Source organism: Henckelia pumila, chromosome 2 (genome assembly GCF_033568475.1).
Source record: "Henckelia pumila isolate YLH828 chromosome 2, ASM3356847v2, whole genome shotgun sequence".
Classification (NCBI taxonomy): domain Eukaryota; kingdom Viridiplantae; phylum Streptophyta; class Magnoliopsida; order Lamiales; family Gesneriaceae; genus Henckelia; species Henckelia pumila.
In genome coordinates, this window is record NC_133121.1 from 163,632,336 (window position 1) to 163,659,990 (window position 27,655).

The 27,655-nt window shown below is 33.5% G+C and overlaps 1 protein-coding gene across 3 annotated transcripts; it reads right to left on the bottom strand.

Moving 5' to 3' along the window:
* Positions 1–753: 753 nt before the first annotated feature.
* Positions 754–27,361, bottom strand: LOC140882629 (uncharacterized). Of its 3 annotated transcripts, XM_073288743.1 has the most exons (5): positions 26,408–27,361; positions 26,001–26,285; positions 23,925–25,916; positions 23,461–23,823; positions 23,009–23,356 (listed from the first exon to the last, which is right to left on the bottom strand). In XM_073288743.1, exons 1-4 carry the CDS (start codon positions 27,348–27,350, stop codon positions 23,471–23,473), a joined length of 3,573 nt encoding a protein of 1,190 aa, XP_073144844.1. In that variant the 5' UTR covers positions 27,351–27,361; the 3' UTR covers positions 23,009–23,356; positions 23,461–23,470. The 3 variants fall into 3 exon arrangements, with proteins under 3 accessions (XP_073144845.1, XP_073144844.1, XP_073144843.1); XM_073288744.1 differs by lacking the exons at positions 23,009–23,356; positions 23,461–23,823 and adding an exon at positions 754–1,327; XM_073288742.1 differs by having other exon boundaries at positions 23,009–23,823.
* Positions 27,362–27,655: the final 294 nt, after the last annotated feature.

Below are 27,655 nucleotides of genomic sequence, written 5' to 3' on the forward strand. Positions count from 1 at the left end.
GAATTTATTTTAAAGTGAGAATTTGTTGTGAGTGTTTATTCAACCCTCTTTATAAACCGATCCTATCATATATTGTAATAACAAAAAGAAAAGTGGAGAACGAGACCCCAAAAGTGAGGGGAAAAAAAAAAAAAAAAGAAGATATCAATGTCACCTGTGGAAGCATGAAATCAAAATTCTCAAAATAGTCCAAAACTATTTTGAAATCATCAATCAAATGTATTGTGGAAATTAGTGTCTGCTGACTTATTATTCTTTGACTTACGCAAGTGGTTGGTCATCAGGTACAAGTTGGGAATAACAGAACATATTTAGGCACCGTTCTGTTCACGATATTACTAATATATGTATAACTCATCACATCTCTTCCCATGTTTTTCTCATCATATTATATATCTATATATTAACTATTTATTTTACATCAATCAAATCATTAATTATTTATCTCACATCAATCAAATTATTGAATTCAAATTACTATATTACCCCTTATAAATAATATAATTTGTATTTTATTTATTGTTAAAAGGACAAAATAGTCATTTAACATTTTTATATAAAATTTAATCAATCAAATCAAATAAACCATAATCTATCAATCAAATCCAATACAATTTTTAACTATCATTTCTTATTTATTTTTTATTACATTATACTATTTATCTATATATTACTTATACCATACATCAAACCAAACGATGTCTTGATATATAGAGAATAGAGGAAATCAGAGAGTGTGTTTTCTTGAATCGTCTTCATTTTGTTTGATAAATTGCTTGAGAGACTTCTTAATTGTTCTTCCGAGTGCGTGCTGGAAGGAAGAACATCTCCAGAATTGACACCAAAGCATATATCACGCTGATAATTCAACATATATAATATACAAGCATCTTTGAACATATTTATGTAACGAAGGACAATTCCAACACTATATATATGAAGCTTTATTTTCCATATATTTTACCAGTTTCGATCTACCTCGTGCTTGCTAGAAATGAGGATTTGATCTTTTTGAGTGTCACCATTGTCTCAATCACGTTGATTCTCTGCTGTGGTGAAATGGACAAACATTTCATCGCCAAGTCGAAAACAGAGGAGACACACTGTTCCTTTTTCGAGAAATGTCGATCTTCTTGGTTGAGTAACCCAGCGGCGGCAATTTCAGACACTATGTTTTCTTGTAATGCTTCACTCACCCAATCCTTCAAGCTCATTTCTTCTGTAAACATGTCGTCTGTCGGCTTCTTACTCGTAAACAGCTCTAGCAATGTGATGCCATAACTGTAAATATCACAGCTTGTTGATACCTTCCCTTCTGATCCATACTCTGATACCAAGAATTCAAAAGAACTAATTAGATGACTGTTCAAATAGTCATATGAAAGGAACAAAATAATAGTGCTCAAACAAATAAAAGAGTTATGTTCATCTGGTGCCATATAAACGATGGTTGCCAATGTGATTGTTTGACGAAAAGCTTCCTCTTCTCCAAAGAGTTTGGAGATTCCAAAATCGCCAACATGTGCTATCATATCTTCATCAATCAGGATGTTACTAGGCTTTAAATCGCAATGAATGATTGGTGACAGATTCCCATGATGAAGATATTCGATAGCTAGTGCAACATCAATCGCTATGTTCAATCTCTGTAGCAAATCCAAAGAATTATTAAGGGAATATAGCCACTTCTCAAGGCTACCATTTGTTATGTACTCCAAAACCAATGCTTTGAAATCTGTGTTGCTGCAACAAGTTATGACACGGACTAAATTCTTGTGGCGAACAGTGCTCATCACTTCACACTCGGCATCAAAGCTTTTGATTGCTCCCTCGAGTTGCATGTTGAAAACCTTTGCCACAATGTTCAAGCCATCAGAGAGTGTTCCTTTGTATACTGAACCAAAGCTCCCTCTTCCGATAATGTTGCCTTCACTAAATTCTTCCGTTGCTTGTCGGAGTTCATGGTATGAAATCCGTCTCCAAGAAATAGCTGATGAAATCTCAATTTGATTTTGTTTGTTGTTGGCTTTCCGTCTTCGTATTAGCCAGATTGACAAGGACACTGCCAAGAAAGCTATTACACTAGGTGGTATGATGTATTTGACGAAGGAAACATGTTTTGAGCTAGACTTGTCAACACCTTTAACAGGACAAGGTGGGACTTGCAGTCGAACATCACCACAGAGTGCATAGTTATCTGTAAACGATTGAGCTGTAAAGTTTGAGAAATGTCCTCCACTTGGGATTTCTCCTTCTAATCTATTGTAGGATAGATCAAGATAACTTAGAAACACAAGGGACTCTAATGACTTGGGAATACTTCCAGAAATGTTATTGTGTGAAATATCCAAAGTTATCAAGCCTAGCAAATCTCCAGTAGACCGAGGAATACTTCCTTGAAGGTTATTGTGTGCCAAGGATAGGTTCTCCAAAGACTGCAAGTATCCAATATTGATTGGGATCTCACCTGTAAATTGATTCCAAGAGAAGTCGAGAATATGCAGTGACTTCAAATTTGGGATCTCTGATGGTAAGTTTCCACTCAATAAGTTAGTGGACAAGTTTAGTTCCAAAAGATTTGGAATATTCCATAAATTTGGTAGCACAGAAGTCAATTTGTTAAGAGTCTAAGTACACTCTACTAAGGGATTTTAAATCCCCAAAGCATGCTGGTATTGTGCCATTGAGTATGTTTCCATTCAGTTGCAAGTCTCTCAATCTTCTCAGTTGGCAGAGCTCTGCGGGTATGTACCCTTGCAGTTTGTTTTGTCCGAGATATATCTGTTCCATTTGTGTTAGTTCCCCTAAAATTTTCGGGATCAATCCATTTAACTCATTTCCAAATAAATTAAAAGATTTAAGGCCTGTTAAGTTTCCAATTGTGGGAGGAATAGATCCCGTAATGTAGCAACCAAATACGCTGAAATACCAAAGGGATTCGGATAAATTCCCAAGCGAAGTTGGAAGGATGCCGTCGAATTGGTTTGATGCTAGTTCCAACATCTTCAAATCAGGACAATAGGCCAATGAAGAGATGAATCTCAGTTCTTGACCAGGATATTCCCCATTCAGATGATTTCCTGCAAGAGAGAGCAACTGAAGAAGCCTTAAATTGCTTAAATCTGGTACCGTACCCGTAAATGAGTTATTGAGGATGTATGGAGTATTTGGGATCGTTCCAATGAGGTCATTGCTAGCTAGACCAAGGTACTCTAAATTTGGAAGTGAAGTCCCCATGTCTCTTGGAAGTTGACCTCTAAAATGGTTGTCAGAAAGCTCCAGTTCTTTTAGCGTTGAAATGTTGAAAATGGAAACAGGAATGGACCCAGAAAAGCCATTCATGCGTAAGTAAAGCCCCTCGAGTTTAAGATTAAGAAGCTCCCAAGGTATCTCTCCTGAGACACGAATAGTAATGTTAATATATATATATGCATACAAATTAAACAAGAAGCGTAAGAATGAATTAGTAGATAAGTACTCCTCATGTTGTTAAGTTCTAAATCCAAGATCTTGAGTTGAGTCAGGTTCCCAACTTGCTTTGGTATCACGCCCGTGAATTCGTTATTCGACAGAGATAGAATCGAAAGCTTTCTGCATTCAAGTAAGTTTGGAAAGATTGGTCCTCTCAAGTGATTTGAAAAAAGTTCCAGCAGCTCCACATTCGGGAGTTGAACGTCCCGAGGGAGATTTCCCCAAAGGTTGTTGGAAGAGAGATCAAGCACTATGAGAGAAGATGAGTTGAAGATAACAGATGGAATTTCACCTGTCCTTGATCTTCTATAAGTAGATAGAAGATTAAATAGTTAATTTAGTGTGCTTTTTAATTAATTACCTTGGAGATTGTTTGCTCGTAGGTATAATTCCTTGAGCTTTGACAACTCTCCAATCTCTTTTGGTATGATTCCACTAAATTCATTACCCGACAAAGACAATATCTTCAAGGATTTACACTTGTATATGTCCCAAGGAATCACTCCAAGAGATTGTTCCGAGATAATCTGAGTGTGTTTAGTTCAGGCAAATTGTCAAAGGAGTTCACCGGGAACGAGCCCGAAAGGCCATTACTCCAGAGATCGATCATTTGGAGGGACGAAACGTTGAATATCTCGAATGGTATCGATCCAGACAACATGTTGGACATGGTGATCAATACTTGTAGACTAGAAAGATTGCCTATTTCTGGTGGAAGAGTTCCATATAGATAGTTTTCCGACATATTGAATATCTCCAATTTCGAAAGGTTGGATAGACGAGGGATGACACTAGTAAAACTGTTGTCATACAGCAAGATTTGCTCAAGTTCTGTTAAGTCACTAAGAAATAATGGAACCATACCTGTTAAATTGTTGGCTCCTAAGTTGAACACTTTCAATCTACGCAAGCCCGATAATTCTTGGGGTATTCGGCCTGTGAAGCTGTTGAAACTGAGGTCCAAAGAGATCAAAAACGTCAAGTTTCCAATATGCGGGGCAATGGTGCCTTCAAGATTCCAACCATGGAGGTCCAGCTTTGTGATCCTGTTGTTGGCACCACATGAAACACCAATCCAGGAACAAAAAGGAGACTTGTCACTAGTGGACCAATTTCTTGCCAACATATTGAAAGGGTCCGAGGTGATTCTTGATTTGAATGCGAGGAGTGATTCTTCCTCTGTAGTCGAGTTCGGATTTGTTCCTGCAAATGCGATGGATTTAGAAGAGTTGAGTGTAGATATAAGTGAAAATGCGAAAAGAAATAATGAGAGTTTCTCCATCAAATATTTCAGGATGCTGGTGAGTTTGAATATTTCGTGAAGTGTTCAGATTCTCATGCTTGATTTGAAGACCATTTTTATTTGTAAAATCTCTTCACTAAATGTTCTGCCTAATCATGGTTGATATGTTTATCTTTGATTTTCGCTTTTGTCAAAGGTCCGAATTATAAGTATTAAAGCTTGGATATCCCATTTTATTTCGTGTGAAAGTCTCGTGAAGATATGTTAGATGTACCGTAAAAGATACGTAAGGTTACACCCGTTACTTTTTGAAATTGCAAAGTTATATCAAATGCATCAATGAAAAGATCTTTTCAGTGGAATAATTTTGATTAAATCAAAAACTTTCAAAATATTATTTACATTATTTATATATTCTTATGTTACACACATAATACATGTGTTCAATGACTCGATCGCTGTAGCTAGTATATGTATACATAGAGTTAGTGGTGATTTTCGAATAAAAGATTGTTGGTGAGGCACGTACTACATCAAAAAAATTTCTTCGTGACTAGGTTGAAGATTAAATTTGAGATTGAAACAAAAAATATATGTATATGCTTCAGCAACACGAGTGATTGAGTGATTCAAATCCTTTCATTCTCTGTTTGAGCCAAATAGATACAATTTGATTTATAATATGTGAATTTGAAATCCAATGACTAAAATTTTTCAATCCAAATACAACATTCGGTTTCAACGTTTACTCTTGGTTACTTGTGATTTCACCAGAAACAATATTTGATTCCTCTTTTTTTGAGAACTATTAATTATTTGATAATATAATATTTTGTGTGGAGTAATATATATATATTTTTTAAAATACATGGGTTGGAGTTTTTTCACTATCAAGTCTTACCTGTGTTCGAACCCAGACCTCTCCTTATCTCCAATCGAAAAAAGTTTATGCCAGTGCCTCAAAGAATTCTCTGATTATTTTTTTTATATAGCTTCTATTATTAAGCTAGGGACGACTTCTCCAAGTTTATTATTCAGGATATGACGCAAATATCTACTTCAATTATTAAGCTAGAATTGAATTTTTCAACCTTTCATTTAGGCTGCCCATAGAAGAACGTATACTGCCTGGCAGGGACGGAGCCAGTAAATCCAAGTAAGGGGAGCGAACAGGGGCGGAGCTAGGAATTTTTTTCAATGTAGGCGATGACATACTATAGTAGTTCGATATGATAAGAACTCATACAATAAAATTATACAAATTATAGGTCAATGGAAAAAAATAATTAAGAATAAAACCATCACAAAACAATTTACATTTGATCTACTAAAAACCAATAATTTTTCAACAAACAAACCCAATATTACGCATCAAAATTCAAAATAAAAAAAACAATTGTATCCAGAAAAAAAAAAAACAAGAATGCTAAAGTGTCAATGACCCTCACGTAATCTTCATTCATTTTCATTTCTTTATTCACATATTTTTGTAAGTTTAATATATAATTTACATATAATTAAAATGACAATTAAAAAATAAATAAGAAGTTCAATTTGATGAAACCTAAATACCTAATATCTCATCACAGACAAAATTATTAACCTATTTACATTTTTGCATACCTAAATAAGGAGACCAATGTAGAAAAAAAAAAGCAGAAAAGTGATGGGCATCACTAGCCAGATGACGATCTTTGAAGTTTGAAGGATGAGAGCAACTGCAGGCAGAAAGTTCCCAATTCCAGGGGCGAGCAAAAGAAGAATAGCGCAACTACGCAAGGAATTAAGAAAAATGGAATTTGGGCTAGACCTAATGTGTAGTGGGCTCAACAATGTATAAAAAAAAATTAATGGGCTTGTATTTAACTAATAATTAGACCTATATATCCCCCTTTTTTTTTGGCCCAGTGTGGGCACTATATATCCCTTTTTTTTTTTTGGCCCAGTGTAGGCAAGTGCCCACACTGGACCTGAACTAGCTTCGCCCCCAGGAGCGAAGGATGAGAGAAGACGGTGCGGGTAAATTATTTAGAAAGAAAAAAAAACTGTTATTGTAAATCTGGAGGATAACATATTATAGATGAGCCAAAATTGAAGGGAGCGGATACAACCATTGGCCCCCCTTTGATTCCATCTCTATTGCTTGGTGCGTTGATGAAACACTCATTGATCATTCAACACAGACTCAACCTATCTATATATCGAACATCAGTATACTAAACATTTTCTTTATGTTTTATCATATAGATTGACAAAACTTTTGATTTATGATTGGGCAAAAATATCAGTTATAGCTTTGTATGTATTGGGATCTGAAATTTGATCTGAAATTTTTAGTCATGTGTATTTTTTTTTTAAATCAGTTATGGTCCTATAACTATTTTTATATCAATTTAGTCATTTTCTTCGTAGTCACACAATTATAATAGTAATATCATCGTTAATTTGAGGCTCTTAGTTGGACTTTTTAATTGGTATTTATGGGTTTGTTAAGCAAAAATTATTTTTTTGGGCCGATATGTTTGTTTATTTGTTATTTTAATCCTCAATATTATCAGATTTCAATTTTAGTTAACTATTTTTTTGACAATTTTAGTTTTTTTCCAATGTGACGTTGATGTGGATATGTAGAATAAATAAAATATAATGTAGATTGTGTGAATATTTTATTATAGTTGTAGGATTTTTCAAGTATCTTAAACTTGGTAAGAGGATATTATCTTTCTTATTTTAGGAGATTAGATGCACTCCTTGTATTTTATTTAAATGTGTAAATTGTAGTCAATAATATACACGGAAATATTTTTTTCAATTCTCGTTTTCTACATGGTATCACGAGCCAGAGAATTCGAAATATCCTTCGTCATTTAACAGCCTTGTTTGCAGCCTCCTCTCTCGCAGTCTTCATATCCAAAAATGTCATCGGACACATCCAAGACTGATGAGAATTCTGGAAAATCTGAAAAGTCGTCAGCGACTATTGCTCCTCTTTCCGAGAGCGATATTTCCTCTCTTCAAATCACTGCCCACAAACTCAACGGCCACAATTACCTACAATGGGCACAATCTGTCAAAATTGTAATATGTGGCTGTGGAAAAATGGGATACCTCGCCGACGAACTCGAGTCACCTAAGACGTCGGATCCTTCATACAAAATTTGGGTGGCTGAAAATTCCATTGTTCTCGCATGGCTCATCAACTCCATGGAGAACAACATCAGCTTTGTGGTTACAAACTGCCAAAGAAATCTGGGACACTGCTCGTCGGGTGTATTCCGACCTTGGGAATGCCTCGCAAATCTTCGAGCTTCGATCAAAACTCAAGGCACTACAACAAGGTTCTAATTCCTTGACCCAATACTTCACGGATCTTCAAGACTTGTGGCAAGAGTTGGATTTTTTCTGGACAGCACTCCAACTTGTGCTGATTGCAACGTCAAAGTTCGTCAAAATCTAGAAAAAGAACGTGTCTTTGATTTTCTGGCAGGACTCTCGGGAACTCGATGATGTTTGAGGCAGTGTCATTGCACGGGAGCCGTTCTCATCTCCTGAGGATGCATTCGCGCTGAAGTTCGGCATGAAGAGATGCACCGTAAAGTCATGCTGCCCACCTCTTTTCCAGCTGCATCTTTTGCCCTGGAAGTCTCTATCTTGATCTCTAATAAATCCAACAGCCAGGGTCAGCGTCAAGGAAAATGCCCTTGGTGCAAACACTGCCAACATCCTGGACATACCAAGGACAAGTTCTGGGAAATATACGGCAAACCAGTGGACTGGCAGCCACGAAAACGACCCCAAGGTCATGGCTTCCAAACCCAAACAGCCCAAGAGCAGCTTGCAACCTTTGACATCACTGCACCATTCAAAAGGAATAGTTAGAGCAGATTGAACGGTATTGTCGTCTTCTCCGTTATTCCTCTCTCAATCCATCTCCAAGTCTACCTGTTGGCTCTTGCTCCATCACCCAATCTGGTAAAATCCAGTCTGCTCTAAATTCTTGTGTTGCTGAGTCTTGGATTGTCGATTTCGGAGCCTCCGATCATATGATGGAGACTCTAGTATTGTAGTGACCTAGCAATGAATCACCTACTAACTGACAACTATGACATGCATTAAACTTAAATAAAGCATAATTACTTAACAGAGTAAAACACGCGGAAACATAACTCATAATTTACATATCAGCTTAGTACAGAAGTTCAAAACTTAATACTGTAGTGATACAACCATTTTAAGCAACTCAAAAGTAAGCTGTTTAAAACATTTATACAGCTAAACAAATCCTGCTGTATAAACTAACTCCTCAAGGCTCCTGCTCCATAGTCCTGCCTCGAGCTACCGGCTCCGTCCATCCTGCGACCTGCTCCATGGAATAGGGTGTCCAAGATAACAACTACGACGTGAGCGCTAACGCCCAGTACATAAACATGAGTAAATATATGTATATGATGCATGTAACTGTGATGACTGGTAAATGATCATCTGATAAGTCATGCTTAGTACAGGCACCAGATGAGTGCTATAACCTCACGGATCAACCTCTGGGTACAACCACACTCGTCTAGAACACCAGATTAGTCAAACATACATGTCCCCGCCGTTGCAGTACTCTCAATGACAGACTATCAATTATAGAGCTGAGCGGCTCTATAATAAGGTATAACAAGGTATAGGCTCAACGTGTATATACACATGACATATGAATATGAAAAACGGTAAATCATATATCATGCCATATAATAATGCCAAATAAATGCAACACATAAAAATGTATACTCGCTGGCAATCTCAGTCAATGTGTACGTACCTCTAGGCTAGTTCAAGTCTAGTAGGATCCTAGGTTCCAAGCATATATTCAAAAGTTCACCGTATCACTACACAAGTTCTATAAGTCTTAACTAAGCTAATAAGTATTCCCAAAACTTAAATAGATTTTCGGACCATACCTTCGTCCGTATTAAGCCCTTTGGAGTCGCTATTCCCGGATGATTATAACCACGCCTTGGTTATTCCAGAACTTCTATAATAACAAATAGGGACCTCAAGTGTTATCTCATACTATATAACTGAAGAAAGAAACTCGTAATTCGTAATTCAAAATGAACTCCAGAGACCCCTATTTATAGGCCAAGATCCGGCCAAGGTTCGGATCCTCCGAACTCAGTTTCGGAGCGTTCGATCCAGCTCAATGCATGCATGAATACATGTCGGGTTCGGAGCCTCGGAACTCAAGTTCGGACCGTCCGAACTGCTCTACATCCGACACTTGTCAAAACTCAAGGCTTAGTCATCGTGCATTGTTTAATGAAGGAGTTCGGACCGTCCGATCTAGGGTTTGGATCGTCCGAACTTGACTTAACTCCGAAGTCTTCAAGACCACGTTCGGAGCTCCCGGACCACTGGGTTTGGATCATATGAAGTCCTCTTCAGACCGTCCGAACTGGCCCAAATCATGGAAGCCCAATTCTTAATTCTGAAGCCCGATTAAGCCCTGAAATTGGATAATTACTAACCCTTAATCATGTTTAACATATTATTATCTTAAAATGGAATCTGGGTTACTATATTCTCTCCACCTTTAGATATTTCGTCCGCGAAATAAAATCTAAAGAAAAATCAAGATAACAATATGAAACATCAAACCATGTTATATTAAAACAACTGTAATTACATCTTTACATGGTAATCAAAAGTACAAAGCAAACAACTCAGGATATTCCGCTCGTATATGGCTCTCTGTTTCCCAAGTTGCTTCTTCGACGCCTCGGCGCTGCCACTGTACCATCACAAGTAGTATAGTTTTGTCCCAAAGAACTTTCTCCTTCCTGTCTAGGATACGGAGTGGTCGTTCGACATACGACAGATCTGACTCTAGCTGAACGTCAGAAGGCTGGATAATGTGTGACTCATCAGTTATGCACTGTCAAAGCAACGACACGTGAAAAACATCATGTATACTGGAAATATATGGCGGTAAAGCCAAACGATATGCAACATCTCCGATCTTTTCCAATATCTGGAAAGGCCCAATATATCGAGGTGATAACTTGCTTTTCATCCCAAACCTCATCACCTTCCTAAAAGGTGACACTCACAAGAACACATATTCACCAGGCTCGAACTGAAGTGGTCTGCGGTGAATATTAGCATAACTGGCTTGTCTATCTTGAGCAGTTTTAATCCTCCTTTTGATCAAATCTACCTTGTATTCAATCTGTTGCACCAACTCGGGACCTTCAACTTGCCGTTCTCCTATCTCATCCCAGAATAACGGAGTACGACATCTTCGACCATACAATGCCTCGAAAGATGTCATATCAATACTACGATGATAACTGTTATTGTAGGCAAATTCGATCAAAGGTAACTGATCCTGCCAAGGCAAGCTCTTGAGTTGAGTCAGGTTCCCAACTTTCTTTGGTATAAATCCTGTGAATTCATTTCCCCACAAAACTAGAATCGAAAGTTTTCTGCATTCAAGCAAGTTTGAAAAGATTGGTCATCTTAAGTGATTTGAAAAAAGTTGCAGCACCTCCACATTCGGGAGTTGAATGTCCCAAGGGATATTTCCCCACAGGTTGTTGGAAGAGAGATCGAGCACCATCAGAGAAGATGAGTTGAAGATAACAGATGGAATTTCACCTGACATATATATATTGTTATCTTTGATTCTTTATGCCCAAGAAATGAATGAATTAATGAAGGAAAATATCATGTTTCTTAAAATTTGGGGGACTAGAAATGTTGAAATATTAGAAGCATTAATTACCTTGGAGATTGTTTACGCGTAGGTTTAATTCCTTGAGCTTTGGCAACTCTCCAATCTCTTTTGGTATGCTTCCACTAAATTCATTACCCAACAAAGACAATATCTCCAAGGATTTACACTTGTATATGTCCCAAGGAATCACCCCAGAGAGATTGTTCCGAGATAATCTGAGTGTGTTTAGTTCAGGCAAATTGTCAAATGAGTTCATGGGGAACGAGCCCGAAAGGCTGTTGCTCCGGAGATCGATGGTTTGGAGGGACGAAATGTTGAATATCTCATATGGTATCGATCCAGACAACATGTTGGATCTTCTTGTTATCTTCGTGTGATCTTCATGCAAAGACAAATCTCTTCAAGCCAAAAAAGATACTTCATTTGTTCTAATTATATAGACCTATTTTTTTCACACGGATTAAAAAAAATTATTGAGAAACAAATTTTGTACAAACTTTCTATTTTATTCCTATTTAATGTATTTAAAAAATTATTGCATAATTTTAAAGATGTAGTTAATAAGAGAATATTAGTTAAGGAGTGTAATAAATATTACTATACATTTGGGAAAAAAAAACGTGACCTATATAATTTGGACGGATAGAGTATTTTTTCCATTAAAGTAATACTAATCATAAATAAAACAAATAAAAATAAGGGTAATGCTACATGTACATGAAGTGTTACACGTTGCGTTACACATTACACTTAAAATTATATGATTATCTCTGCACTTTATTTGGAAAAAATCTTTCAAAAATGCATTATGGATAATTATGTAATTTTAAGTGTAATGTGTAACTCAACGTGTAACTGTTCGTGTACATGTAGTATTACCCTAAAAATAATGTAAGACCGAGTGTATGGCACTTACCAATAATTATAGCTGGTGGTGACAGTGCAACTTCAAATTTTTTAAACTGCACAACAACACAAGCTATATGTCTCGAAAAATTTTCTTAATTTAAAAAAATGATCATATTAATGTTAAAATAAAAACCCTAAAATTGTAATTAAATTCAATATCACTCGTGTTTGTGCAAAATTTTCAACCATTTAAAACATTTCTCTATTTTTTTAGAGTTACATAATATAAATATTTAATTTTATTTCACAATGATTCTTCTGTAAATTAATATTGATGAATATTAATTTCATGAGAAATAAAATTTCTCATGATATGAATTAAATAAATATGTGTAATAAAAACACATATTTTAAAGATGAAAAATACAATATGTGTTTTAAGGGGAAAAAATCAATCGTCATATGTAAATCTTTTTTTCCTATAATTAATATTTATTATAAATATTATATTATATATAGTTTACATTAAATTCAAAAGTATAAAGTAATTTCTATCATTTAAAACTTCTCATTAATTTCTTTTTCTATGAATAAAACTGAAAATAAACTAAAATAATAAAATTATAATGCAAAATAAATGTTAGAAAAATTTACAAAAGCACACTTAAAATCCACATGTTTTCAATACTCAATTTTATTGGAAAGAGACTCTAAAAAAATGACATATATTGACATATTTTAAAGGGCACTTGTGGATTTTTTTAAAGTGTTTTTAATATTTTAATCTCTTTATTCTACTTGTGGCTATTAGACAAAAATTATATGTAAAGAGTTAAAAAAAAAAACATCTGGAAGCCAAACAAAAAATGTAGATGTCTTTATATACTTAATATTGAAGTAAAAATCAAAGACAAGAAAATGACAGAAAAATTTATTCATATTTAGGAAGATGAGACAATAGCAAAAAAATACATTAATTTCACCAAAAAAAAAATGGATACTTGGTCATAATAATAACACACATTTACCGAAATAATTAAATGCAAACACACTCTTCCAATGCATCAATCAATAATCCTTCCATTATACATCAAATAAAAAAAATTAGCTCTTGTTTTTTTTTCTGGGAACAACATTTTCTACTAAGCACTCAAAATACAAGGTTATCAAATTTGGTGGAGTTAAGTATACTATTAATGACTATATTAAGTTAGTACAGAAAATGACATAAACAACCTTATGAACGACAAATAAATTATAGATAGAGAATAATATATATAAATAAAATAGAAAAAATTAATCAAACTAATCAAAAACGTTAGAAAAATTTACAAAAGTGCATTTATAATCTACCTGCTTTCAATACCTAGTTTCATTAGAATAAAACTCTAAAAAATGACATTTACTGACATATTATTAAAGGAACTTGTGGATTTTTTTTTTGAATTTATAATTTTTTTCTAATTTCTTTATTCTACTTGTGGCTATTAGAAAAAAATTATATGTAAAATTATTTTTTTAAAAAAAAATAATATGGAAGCCAAACCGAAAAAATTTAGACGTCTTTATACCCTTCATATTGAAATAAAATCAAAGACATGAAAATGAAATCAAAATTTATTTATATTTATGAAAAGGAAAAAAAATTAATTTCACAAAAATTAAAATGGGTGTCGGTTATAATAATTATCACACATTACCGAAATAATTAAATGAAAACACAAGGACCCCAATTACCATGCATCAATCAATAACTCTTCCACTATTCATCAAATAATAAAAGAATTAGCTTTTAAATTTTTCCTAGGAATATCATCTCCACTAAACATTCAAACTACAAGGTTGTGAAATTTGATGGAGTTAAGTATATTATTAATGAACCTATTAAGTTAGTGCAAAAAATGGCATAAACAACCTTATGAACCACAAATAAATAAGAGGATAAAATTGGTCACAAATCAAACTCATATATTTATAATTATATAGTATATATTATAGTATTAGATTAGATATTAGAGATATATAATACAAAAATTAAATCAAATAAGAAAAAAAACAAAAAAATAATAAATTGTAGATACGCGAAATTTTCATTTTTTATTGGAAAGAGTGCATGTCAAATAAGAACAGAACCAAATAATAAATAGTAGATGCACAAAATTTTAATTTTTTATTTGAAAGAGTACATGATATAATTTTTTTAAATAAATTACTTAATTGAAAAGTCACATAAATAAACAATTGAAAAAACACATTAATTATGTAGTATTAATAGAGAAGGTTAGTAGCGTAAATTCACAAATAAATTCACATATTTATTTAATAAAAATATGTTTAATGTAATAATAATAATAATAATAATAATAATAATAATAATAATAATAATAGATAAGAACAAAACCAAATAATAAATAATAGATGCACAAAATTTAAATTTTTTATTTGAAAGAGTGCATGATATACTTTTTTTAAAATAAATTACTTAATTAAAGAGTAACAAAATAAACAATTGGAAAAAAAACATTAATTATATAGTATTAATAGAGAAGGATAGTCACGTAAATACACAAATAAACTCACATATTTATATATGTAATGTAATGTAATAATAATATAATAATAATAGATAAGAACAAAAATAAATAATAAATGGTAGATGCACAAAATTTTAATTTTTTATTTGAAAGATTGCATGATATAGTTTTTTAAATAAATTACTTAATTGAAGAGTCACATAAATAAACAATTGAAAAAACACATTAATTATGTAGTATAGTCGGTTATAATAATTAACACACATTACCGAAATAATTAAATGAAACACACGGATCCAAATTACCATGCATCAATCAATAACCTTTCCACTATGCATCAAATAATAAAAAATTAGCTCTTATTTTTCCTAGGAATATCATTTTCCACTAAACATTCAAACTACAAGGTTATGAAATTTGGTGGAGTTAAATATACTATTAATGACCCTCTTAAGTTAGTGCAAAAAATGACATAAACAACCTTATGAACCACAAATGAATAGAGGGTAAAATTGGTCACAAATCAAACTCATTTATAGTTAATATAGATTATAGTATTAGATTAGATATTAAAGATATATAATAGAAAAATTAAATCAAATAATAAAAAACTAAATAATAAATAGTAGATGCACAAAATTTTCATTTTTTATTTGAATGAGTGCATGAATCATGATATACTTTTTTTAAATAAATTACTTATTTGAAGAGTCACATAAATAAACAATTGAAAAAAAAACACATTAATTATGTAGTATTAATGGAGAAGGGTAGTCACGTAAATTCACAAATAAACTCACATATTTATATATGTAATAGATAATAGATAATAGATATGTAATAGATAATAGATGTAATAAATAAACAATTGAAAAAAACACATTAATTATGTAGTATTAATAAAGAAGGGTAGTCACGTAAATTCACAAATAAACTCACATATAAGTAATAATAATAATAATAATAATAATAATAATAATAATAGATAGATAGATAATAGATAAACTTACATATTTATATATGTAATAGAATAGAGTAATAGATTAATTTAATTAGCACCTTGCCAAATTGATTGGTACTGATCGTTGACGTGAGTTTCGTCAAAAGGTCGACGATTTTGACTTTCACTCATTTTTTGGATGGTGTAATAAATAAAATAAAATAAAAGTACCTCTTGTAAAATATTAATTTTTCATATTATTTTGTTTTGTGTGTAAAATATATGAAGTTCCATAATCTATCCAGTACATCGAATGTAATTGGATCTAATTGATTCAAAAACTTAATTTGGCACAATGAACACCAGGTTGTCAGAAATATCGTAAAATTGCTTTTTTAGTTTTGTATGTTTGTAATTTTGTGATTTTGGTCTTCTATATTTTCAGATTTCAGTTTTAGTCTGCTATCTATTTTTTGGCAATTTCAGTCTTTTTTCTGATGTAGCGCTGATGTGGCACCAATGCAGTGCTGATGTGGAGATGACGTGTATAGTGCCACATAAGCATTTTCGAATAAAAAAGGACTGAATTTGTCAAAAATTGAAACATATAGGACTAAAACTGAAATATGAAAATATAAAAGATCGAAATCGCAAAGTGACAAACATAAAAGACCAAAATTGCAGTTTTCTATCAAAAATAGCATAATCCATGAGTTCGAATTTCACGTCAACGTGGAAGATAAGATAATCACCAATATCATATGAATTCTTTTAAAATTATTATTATTATTAAAATTCAAAAATGATTATGAGATTTTAAAATTTTAAATTTAAGTAGTACCGGAGATTAGAGTATCAACTCATGGCATTTCTAATTAAGTTAGGATTAATGAACATAAGCAGAATACACTTGATAAAATGATTTCAATATATTAAATAACCCTTATTTATTTATTCTCTTATAAGTATTATATTATATATACCAAAACACATAATGTTTTCAAGTATTTATTGTGTTATATACAGGGGGCTCCAAAGGAAAATGAGGTCCGAGCAAAGATTAAAGTAAGAGTTTCTTACATTAATTTAAAAAAAGAAGTTGATATTTACACTGTATTTTTTGTTATTTGCACTTCATTTTTAAATAAATTTACACTGCATTCTACACATGAATTGGATTGTAAATAACATAAAATAGAGTGTAAATATCAAATCTTATTTAAAAAATATAGAATCAAGCTATACAAAATTATCTTCATATTTTGTGAATATAATTATGAAATTATAAAAAAAAATCACATTGAACCATCAAAACTTGAAATTTACGTGTTAATTTAATTTAAAAGCAGTTAATTTAGTCATTAAAGATAAATTAAATAAAAGTCCCAATTTTCAAATAAGTTTCGAAATCCGTACACTCAATCCATTATTTTCAACCACGACATGAAATTAACTATAAATATTAAAATATAACATTAAATCAAAAAAAAATTGAACGAGTTATAAGTCAAATTTTAACACACAGAGGTTAAAAAGAAATTGGTCGAATATCAAGCTATAAAACTCAATGCCAAGAATGTCGATGATTAAGGAGAGACAATGAAAAGTGATGGTCGACCACAAACAACGCCAAATTGAGAGGTGACGAACGAAACAAAAATTGAACATATTAATTTGGGTGATAGCTTTGTTGTTGTAGATGTATAAATATTTTTTGATTTTTTTAATAATTACTATAATATAATAATAATTAATTGAACTACATTAATACATAATATTTATAATATATATCTATAATAAATTCTTTTAATAAATTTGGGGCCCCACCTTGGGCATGAGCCCTGCCCGCCCTGGGGCAGGGACGGGCAGGGCCGCCCCTGGTTATATATTTCTATACACCAAATCAAGATTCTCACTTTAAACGGTTGATAAAAATGAGCGAACATTTAAATGGTACAAAAAATTTAATATTATGATATAATTCATATATAAAAATCAAAGTATCCACTTTAAATAATTGGTAATATCAAAATAACATTTAAATTGTATCCATATTTTGGTGTAGCTTATATCAATATTAAATCAAAATTCTCACTTATAAGTAAGGTATAATAATACTTAAATAAAATAAATCAACATAATAAATAAATAAATAAATTTTCACGCCCCGATTCGGGGTCCGGTGACATCAGCGTTGCTTTCAAATAAAATTTGAAAACAACGAGCCTCTTAGTAAATAATTTAACTAAAACTAGTCTATTTCATTAATAAATTCCAAAACAAAATATTATGTATAACTCAAAATTCTCAAAAACGGAATAAACTTGCGGAAGCGTTTAGTAACCAAAATATTAATGGTAAAAGTTCAACAAATATATAACAAAATTAATATAACATGTTCTTCTTTTCACCATGCCCAAAACTGGTCTTGTTCCTGATCCTCTAATTCTTCTTCTGTATCATCTGTGAGGTAAAAGGTAAGGGGTCAGCGTTTTGAAAAACACTTAGCAAGTGAGGGTCGATCGATCATACCAAAAATACATATATATTCATTTGGAAAACTCATACTTGGATTACAAGCATGTCATATTTCAAAACATATCATCTCATAGCATGTCTCATATATCATAGCATGTCTTCCATAGCATAGCATAAACATCATAACAAAATCGACATGACTTAACATGATTTGACCAGACACTGAAATTCATCTCCTTATTCGTGGCTAACTGATCAGTCCCCTATATGTAATCCGTCTAAGGAGTGAGGTCATGAAACATTAGTTTATTCTTACCCACCGCATCAGGGCCATAACATAACATGGTTCGGAAATTTCATTTTTACTTCTAATTCGAGTCATAACAGTGCCAAAACGTACTTTTAACAAAGTTTCATGAAGAATAATAATTACATAACAAGATTCCAACGATTAACATGAACGATCGAGATTTTTCAAACATACATAATGTTTTAAAACAAAAGCCCACTTACATAATTCACACAAAAAGAAAGGGATTCAATTGACTGTTCTTTGGTCGAAACTTTGTTTGAAATCGGGCAGCACTTCCTTGGTCGATTCTTGGGCAGACCTTGGCTCTAGGATTCGACGAAATTTTCAGCACCCTAACCCTTATTTGCTCGGATCTCTAGAGAAAGAAGTCTTGTGTTAGGTGCGCTCATGCCTTCACCTTGGTGTGGTATTTATAGGGAGGGGGAAAAGGGTAGATGGAATGTTCCCACTTAATTGGCCTTGATGGTCACATATTAAGGTCCTTAAAAGGGGTAATTAACCTTGATTTATGGTCTCTTAATAGACTCATAATTGTTGATTATAATGATGAATATGGCGGGTTACAAATGGTTTCCATTCATATTCAAAATCAGCCTTAAAAATCGAATTGAATTGATTTTTTGGTGCCATCAATGTCTCTTAATATTGGGGAGAGTGGTGGTTACGATCTTAAAGAATGAAAATAACGTGGCTAATTAATCATGATTTGTTACCTTGCCAAAATTCTGATTTCTTTGGGATGCAAGTTTCGAAAATAGGATTGCAACAAAATTAAGTCTACATGGGTCGAATTTGTCCCAATTCTTGGGTTGCATTATCCCAATTTCTATGGGTTTTTCCTAAAAAATCGGGTTATCTCATCCTTCCTTTCTTATTGAAAGTTTCGTCCTTGAAACTTGATTTGTCTCTAAAATCAGCTAGTTGTCATTCAACTATTGCTCCAATAATTTGTAAGGTCATCGAGTCACTATACCAGCTAACTAGCACCACAATTATTTGTACCCTAAGAAGCATAGTTACTATACTTACTGACATCATGTTATAATTTCTCAATATCAGTCTAGGTTCTTTAATACTAATCACAAAATCAATCTAACTTATTCAAAATATCAATATTAAACTTTGACATAAACACAAGTTATCAAGTGGTTCTTTCTCATTATCAATCTTTCTTACTAGTACTCAAGTGATTCATTCTCGTTCTAAATCTTAATTACTAGTCCCCAAATGATTTATTCTCATTTTAGATCTTAATTTCCCATCAAGATCATGAACCTGGTTTTTCTCTGATACCATTTCTGTAACTCCCTGCTCCGATGTCTGGTAACATCGGCGTTACATTCAAATAAAATTAAAAAATAACCAGCCTCTTAGTACATAATTTAACTAAAACCAGTCTATTTCATTAATAAGTTCCAAAATAAAATATTCTGTACAACTCAAAATTCCCAAAAACGGAATAAACTTGCGGAGGCGTTTAGTAACCAAGTTATTAATGGTAAAAGTTCAACAAAAATATAAAAAAAAAAATTAATTGAACATGTTCTTATTTTCACCATGCCAAAAACTGATCTTGTTCCTGATCCTCTAATTCTTCTTCTGTATCATCTGGGAGGGAAAAGGTAAGGGATGAGCGTTTTGGAAAACACTTAGCAAGTGGGGGCCGATCGTTCATACCAAAATACATATATATATTCATTTAGAAAACTCATACTTGGATTACAAGCATGTCATATTTCAAAACATATCATCTTAATCATGCCTCACATATCATAGCATGTTTCACATAACATGGCATGTCTCGCATAGCATAGCATAAACATCATAACAAAATCGACATGACTTAACATTATTTGGTCAGACACTGAAATTCATGTCCTTATTCGTGACTAACTGATCAATCCCCTATATGTAATTCTTCTAAGGGGTGAGGTCATGGAACGATTATTCTTACCCACCGCATCAGGGCCATAACATAACATGGTTCGGAAATTTCCTTTTCACTCCTAATTCGAGTCGTAACAGTGCCAAAACGTACTTTTAAAAAATTTTCATGAAGAATAATAATTACATAACAAGATTCCAACGATTAACATGAATGATCGAGATTTTTCAAACATACATAAAGTTTTAAAACAAAAGCCTCCTCACATGATTCACACGAAAAGAAGGGGATTAATTGACTGTTCTTTGGCTGAAACCTTGTTTGAAATCAGGCAGCACTTCCTTGCTCGATTCTTGGGCAGACCTTGGCTCTAGGACTAGACGGAATTTCCAGCACCCTAACCCTTATTTGCTCGGATCTCTAGAGGAAGAAGTCTTGTGTTAGGTGCGCTCATGCCTTCACCTTGGTGTGGTATTTATAGGGAGGGGGAAAAGGGTAGATGTAAGGTTTCCACTTAATTGGCCTTGAAGGTCACATATTAAGGTCCTTAAAATGGGTAATTAACCTTGTTTTATGGTCGCTTAATAGACTCATAATGGCTGATCATAATGATTAATATGAGGGTTACAAATGGTTTTCATTCATATTCAAAATCAGCCTTAAAAATCGAATTGAATTGACTTGATTTGTGCCATCAATGTCTCTTAATTTTAGGGAGAGTGTGGTTACAATTCTAAAGAATGAAAATAACGTGGCTAATTAATCATGATTATTGGTTACCTTGCCAAAATTTTGATTTTCTTGGGACACAAGTTTTGAAAATAGGGCTGCAACAATTAATTAGTCTACATGGGCCAAATTTGTCCCAATTCTTGGGTTGCATTATCCCAATTTCTATGGGCTTTTTCTAAAAAATCTGGTTCTCACATAAATATTAAACAATATTAAGCATATATTATTATCTTAATTTTAATAATTTTATTATCATACCAAAGCTTGAAATTGTCGTTTCGAATTTCGCAAATTAACTACTCATGATGAAAGTGTAGCATTTTGAATATGTAATTAACGGGAAATTCTATGCCACCCCAAGGGCACTGCTCTGGGGGTGGCGTGTAAACCCATGATTGGTTAAAATCAGTAGGCCCCACGTGAGGCCACTGATTTTAATCAATCATGCTCTGCTACGCCACCCCAAGGCAGTGCCCTTTGGGATGACATAAAACTTCCCGTAATTAACATGATTGTTATATTCGAGTGAAGAACTAAAGAAATAATAAAAAGAAAAGAATTATGAACACAAATTTTATTTTATTGAAAAGTTAATTGAACGAGGAATATCTTCATATATCCCAACTCCCAACTTATTGTCAAATTTGGGGGAGACAAAAATAAATAAAACATTATTTTTGTACAAATAATTAGGGTTGGGGAAAAATACCGAAATGCCATCATACCGCCTATAATGTATCGAAAAAAAATCGTATATATCAAAAATTTCGGTATCGGTATCGGTATAGGATTTGCGAAATTTTGATATTTCAGTATATCGAAAAAAATATAAAAAAAGCCGGTATACACGGTATCAGTATGATACCGCGTATAGGTATACGCGGTATCATATCGATACCGTACCGAATTTTGGTATACCGAAATTTTTCGGTAAGAACGATATGGATTTATGTCATACCGACATTTCGGTATATCGAAATTTTCGATACGGTATCAATTCGGGAGAGTAGTGTTGACATGATAAATTAATGAAAATTTCTCAATCGAACCCGAAAATGGTCAAACCGAACCCGTCTAACCTGATCAATTCGAACCAACCCGATTTTTTAATTTTTAACAAAATAATTAAATAAAAATTCAAGTCACATTTAAATTTGATATTTTTGTTGTCGAAAATTTAAAGTATGCTTACAACAAAAAATAAAAAATTATTTTAAAAAATCAAAATTATATATTTAAATGATCAAAATCTATTATATCAAGATAATTTTTTTTCCAAACATACAATTTATAAAAAGTGAAAATTGCTCAAAAATCCCCAATGCAAACATGTTTTGCTCTGCACTCCCTAGCCACTTTTTTGTACCACATTTTTTGTTAATTTGTACCACATCTTGTATGGTTTTGTACCATATCTTGTATTATTTTGTACCACATTTTATAACTAGGGATCTCAAAGCAAAACATGTTTGCATTTGGCGATTTTTGAGCAAATTGCCCTTATAAAAATTTCTCATATCTTTTTTAATTTTTTATAAAAATTAAAATAAAAATAAAACAATAATAATAAGTTTCGAGTCATCCTGGTCAACCCGGGTTTACCCAAACCCAATCCGAACCCGATTATTTTTTTCGGGTTAGCTTTTGAATCCAATCCGATTCAACCGAACCCAAAAATCTCTAGATTGCTAGCCCGATTAAATTTATTTTAAAATGGAATTTGTTGTGAGTGTTTATTCAACCAACTTTATAAACCAATCCTATCAAATATTGTAAAAACAAGAAGAAAAATGAAGAACGAGACCCCAAAAGAGAGAGAAAAAAAAAGACGAAGAGAGAGTATTATTAATGTCACCTGTGAAAGCATGAAATCAATCAAAATTCTCAAAATAGTCCAAAACTATTTTGAAATCATAAATCAAATGTATTGTGGAAATAAGTGTCTGCTGACTTATTATTCTTCGACTTACGCAAGTGGTTGGTCATCAGGTACATGTTAGGAATAAAAGAACGCAGGAGAAAAAAAAAAAACAACGATAGATTGAAAGCAAAAGAGAGGAAATCAGAGAGTGTGAGAAGTTCTTGAATCAATAAAGAAGATCACTGCTCTCCCGTGTGTTATCTTGAATCGTCTTCATTTTGTTTGATAAATTGCTTGAGAGACTTCTTAATTGTTCTTCTGAGTGAGTGCTGGAAGGAAGAACATCTCCAGAATTGACACCAAAGCATATATCACGCTGATAATTCAACATATATAATATACCTATTTTGAACATATTTTCCATATATTTTACCAGTTTCGATCTACCTCGTGCTTGATAGAAATGAGGATTTGATCTTTTTGAGTGTCACCATTGTCTCAATCATGTTGATTCTCTGCTGTGGTGAAATGGACAAACATTTCATCGCCAAGTCGAAAACAGAGGAGACACACTGTTCCTTTTTCGAGAAATGTCGATCTTCTTGGTTGAGTAAGCCAGCGGCGGCAATTTCAGTCACTATGTTTTCTTGTAATGCTTCACTCACCCAATCGTTCAAGCTCATTTCTTCTGTAAACATGTCGTCTGTTGGCTTCTTACTCGTAAACAGCTCTAGCAATGTGATGCCGTAACTGTAAATATCACAGCTTGTTGATACCTTCCCTTCTGATCCATACTCTGATACCAAGAATTCAAAAGAACTAATTAGATGACTGTTCAAATAGTCATATGAAAGGAGAAAATTATAGTGCTCAAACAAATATAAGACTTATGTTCACCTGGTGCCATATAACCGATGGTTGCCAATGTGATTGTTTGACGAAAAGCTTCCTTTTCTCCAAAGAGTTTGGATATTCCAAAATCGCCAACATGTGCTATCATATCTTCATCAATCAGGATGTTACTAGGCTTTAAATCGCAATGAATGATTGGTGACGGATTCCCATGATGAAGATATTCTATAGCTAGTGCAACATCAATCGCTATGTTCAATCTCTGTAGCAAATCAAAAGAATTATTAGGGGAATATAGCCACTTCTCAAGGCTACCATTAGGTATGTACTCCAAAACCAATGCTTTGAAATCTGTGTTGCTGCAACAACTTATGACACGGACTAAATTCTTGTGACGAACAGTGCTCATCACTTCACACTCGACATCAAAGCTTTTGATTGCTCCCTCGAGTTGCATGTTGAAAACCTTTGCCGCAATGTTCAAGCCATCAGAGAGTGTTCCTTTGTATACTGAACCAAAGCTCCCTCTTCCGATAATGTTGCCTTCACTAAAGTCTTCCGTTGCTTGTCGGAGTTCATGGTAAGAAATCCGTCTCCAAGAAATAGCTGATGAGATCTCGATTTGATTTTGTTTGTTGTTGGTTTTCCATCTTCGTAATAGCCAGATTGACAAGGCCACTGCCAAGAAAGCTATTACACTAGAAGGTATGATGTATTTGACGAAGGAAACATGTTTTGAGCTAGACTTGTCAACACCTTTGACAGGACAAGGTGGGACTTGCAGTCGAACATCACCACAGAGTGCATAGTTCTCCGTAAACGATTGAGCTGTAAAGTTCGAGAAGTTTCCTCCACTTGGGATTTCTCCTTCTAGTCTATTGTAGGATAGATCAAGATAGCTTAGAAACACAAGGGACTCTAATGACTTAGGAATATTTCCAGAGATATTATTGTGTGAAAGATCCAAAGCTATCAAGCCTCGCAAATCTTCAGTAGACCGAGGAATACTTCCTTGAAGGTTATTGTGTGCCAAGGATAGGTTCTCCAAAGACTGCAAGTATCCAATATTGATTGGGATCTCACCTGTAAATTGATTCCAAGACAAGTCGAGATTCTGCAGTGACTTCAAATTTGGGAACTCTGATGGTATGTTTCCACTCAATAAGTTAGTGGACAAGTTTAGTTCCCAAAGATTTGGAATATTCCATAAATTTGGTACCACAGAAGTCAATCTGTTAGAGTCTAAGTACACTCTACTAAGGGATTTTAAATCTCCAAAGCATGCTGGAATTGTACCATTGAGCATGTTTCCATTCAGTTGCAAGTCTCTCAATCTTCTCAGTCGGCAAAGCTCTGTGGGTATGTGTCCTTGCAGTCTATTTTGTCCGAGATATATCTGTTCCATTTGTGTTAGTTCACCTAAAGTTTTCGGGATCAATCCAGTTAACTCATTGCCAAATAAATTAACAGATTTAAGGCCTGTCAAGTTTCCAATTGTAGGAGGAATAGATCCTGTAATGTGGCAACCAAATATGCTGAAATACCAAAGGGATTCGGATAAATTCCCAAGCGAAGTTGGAAGGATGCCGTCGAATTGGTTTGATGCTAGTTCCAACATCTTCAAATCAGGACAATAGGCCAATGAAGAAATGAATCTCAGTTCTTGACCAGGATATTCCCCATTCAGATTGTTTCCTGCAAGAGATAGCAACTTAAGAAGCCTTAAATTGCTTAAATCTGGAACGGTACCCGTAAATGAGTTATTGAGGATGCCTATAACAACAAGCTTAGAAGCATTGTTTAGGGTATTTGGGATCGTTCCATTGAGTTTGTTGCCACTCAGACCAATGTATCTTAAATTTGGAAGTGAAGTCCCCATGTCTCTCGGAAGTTGACCTCTAAAATGGTTGTCAGAAAGTTCAAGTTCTGTAAGCGTTGAAATGTTGAAAATGGAAACAGGAATGGACCCAGAAAAGCCATTCATACGCAAGTAAAGCCCCTCGAGCTTAAGATTAAGAAGCTCCCTAGGTATCTCTCCTGAAACAAGAATATTAATGTTGATATTATATATGCATGCAAATTAAACAAGAAGCGTAAGAATGAATTGGTCGAAATTAAAACCCGTCATCTTGTTAAGTGTTAAATCCAACATCTTGAGTTGAGTCAGGTTCCCAACTTGCTTTGGTATGACGCCCGTGAATTCGTTTTTCGACAGAGATAGAATCGAAAGCTTTCTGCATTCAAGTAAGTTTGGAAAGATTGGTCCTCTCAAGTGATTTGAAGAAAGTTCCAGCCGCTGCACATTCGGGAGTTGAATGTCCATAGGGAGATTTCCCCACAGGTTGTTGGAAGAGAGATCGAGCACTATCAGAGAAGATAAGTTGAAGATATCTGATGGAATTTCACCTGTCATATATATATATATATATATACTGTTATCTTTGAAACGAATGAATGAAGGAAAATATAATCATATTTCTTAAAATTTGGGGGACTAGAAATGTTGAAATATTAGAAGCATTAATGACCTTGGAGATTGTTTACGCGTAGGTATAATTCCTTGAGCTTTGGCAACTCTCCAATCTCTTTTGGTATGCTCCCACTAAATTCATTACCCGACAAAGACAATATCTCCAAGGATTTACACTTGTATATGTCCCAAGGAATCACCCCAGAGAGATTGTTCCGAGATAATCTGAGTGTGTTTAGTTCAGGCAAATTGTCAAATGAGTTCATGGGGAACGAGCCCGAAAGGCTGTTACTCCGGAGATCGATCGTTTGGAGGGACGAAACGTTGAATATCTCGAATGGTATCGATCCAGACAACATGTTGGACATGGTGATCAATACTTGTAGACTAGAAAGATTGCCTATTTCTGGTGGAAGAGTTCCATATAGATAGTTTTCCGACATATTGAATATCTCCAATTTCGAAAGGTTGGATAGACGAGGGATGACACTAGTAAAACTGTTGTCATACAGCAAGATTTGCTCAAGTTCTGTTAAGTCACTAAGAAATAATGGAACCATACCTGTTAAATTGTTGGCTCCTAAGTTGAACACTTTCAATCTACGCAAGCCCGATAATTCTTGGGGTATTCGGCCTGTGAAGCTGTTGAAACCGAGGTCCAAAGAGATCAAAAACGTCAAGTTTCCAATATGTGGGGCAATGGTGCCTTCAAGATTCCAACCATGGAGGTCCAGCTTTGTGATCCTGTTGTTGGCACCACATGAAACACCATTCCAGAAACAAAATGAATCAGCTCCATTGTTGGTGGACCAATTTCTTGCCAGCATATTAAAAGGGTCTGAAGTGATTCTTGATTTGAATTCAACAAGTGATTCTTCTTCATCTGTAGTCGTGTTCAGATTCGTTCTCGCAAAGGTAACAGAGCCGAGTACAAGAAAAAGTGAGAAAACCATGAGAAATAAGAATTTCTCCATGATAATTAATTGTTGTTCATAAATCATAATGCAGGAAGAATAATGTTTTACTATGTATTAATTTCTTAGGTTTGTTTTGAAGAAATTTTATTTTTTGCAATCATGTTTTACTATGTATTAATTTTAATCAGCACTTTGCCAAATTGACTGGTGATCGTTGATGGGTTTCGTCCAAGGTCGACGATTTTGACTACTTTTACACATTTTTGGGATGGTGTAATAAATAAAATATTATCATATGAATGAATGATGTTTTATCTTCAAAAATAAATAAATAAATAAAATAAAATAAAAGTATCTCTTGTAAAATATTAATTTCCATATTATTTTAT

Excerpts from the sequence above, each read along its gene's own strand:
- LOC140882629 (XM_073288744.1), bottom strand. The coding sequence starts at position 27,350 with ATGATTTATGAACAACAATTAATTATCATGGAGAAATTCTTATTTCTC. Across the intron at positions 26,286-26,407 it reads ACGCGTAAACAATCTCCAAG|GTGAAATTCCATCAGATATC; the intron begins GTCATTAATGCT and ends TATATATGACAG. Across the intron at positions 1,328-23,924 it reads CATCGGTTATATGGCACCAG|AGTATGGATCAGAAGGGAAG; the intron begins GTGAACATAAGT and ends TCTTGGTATCAG.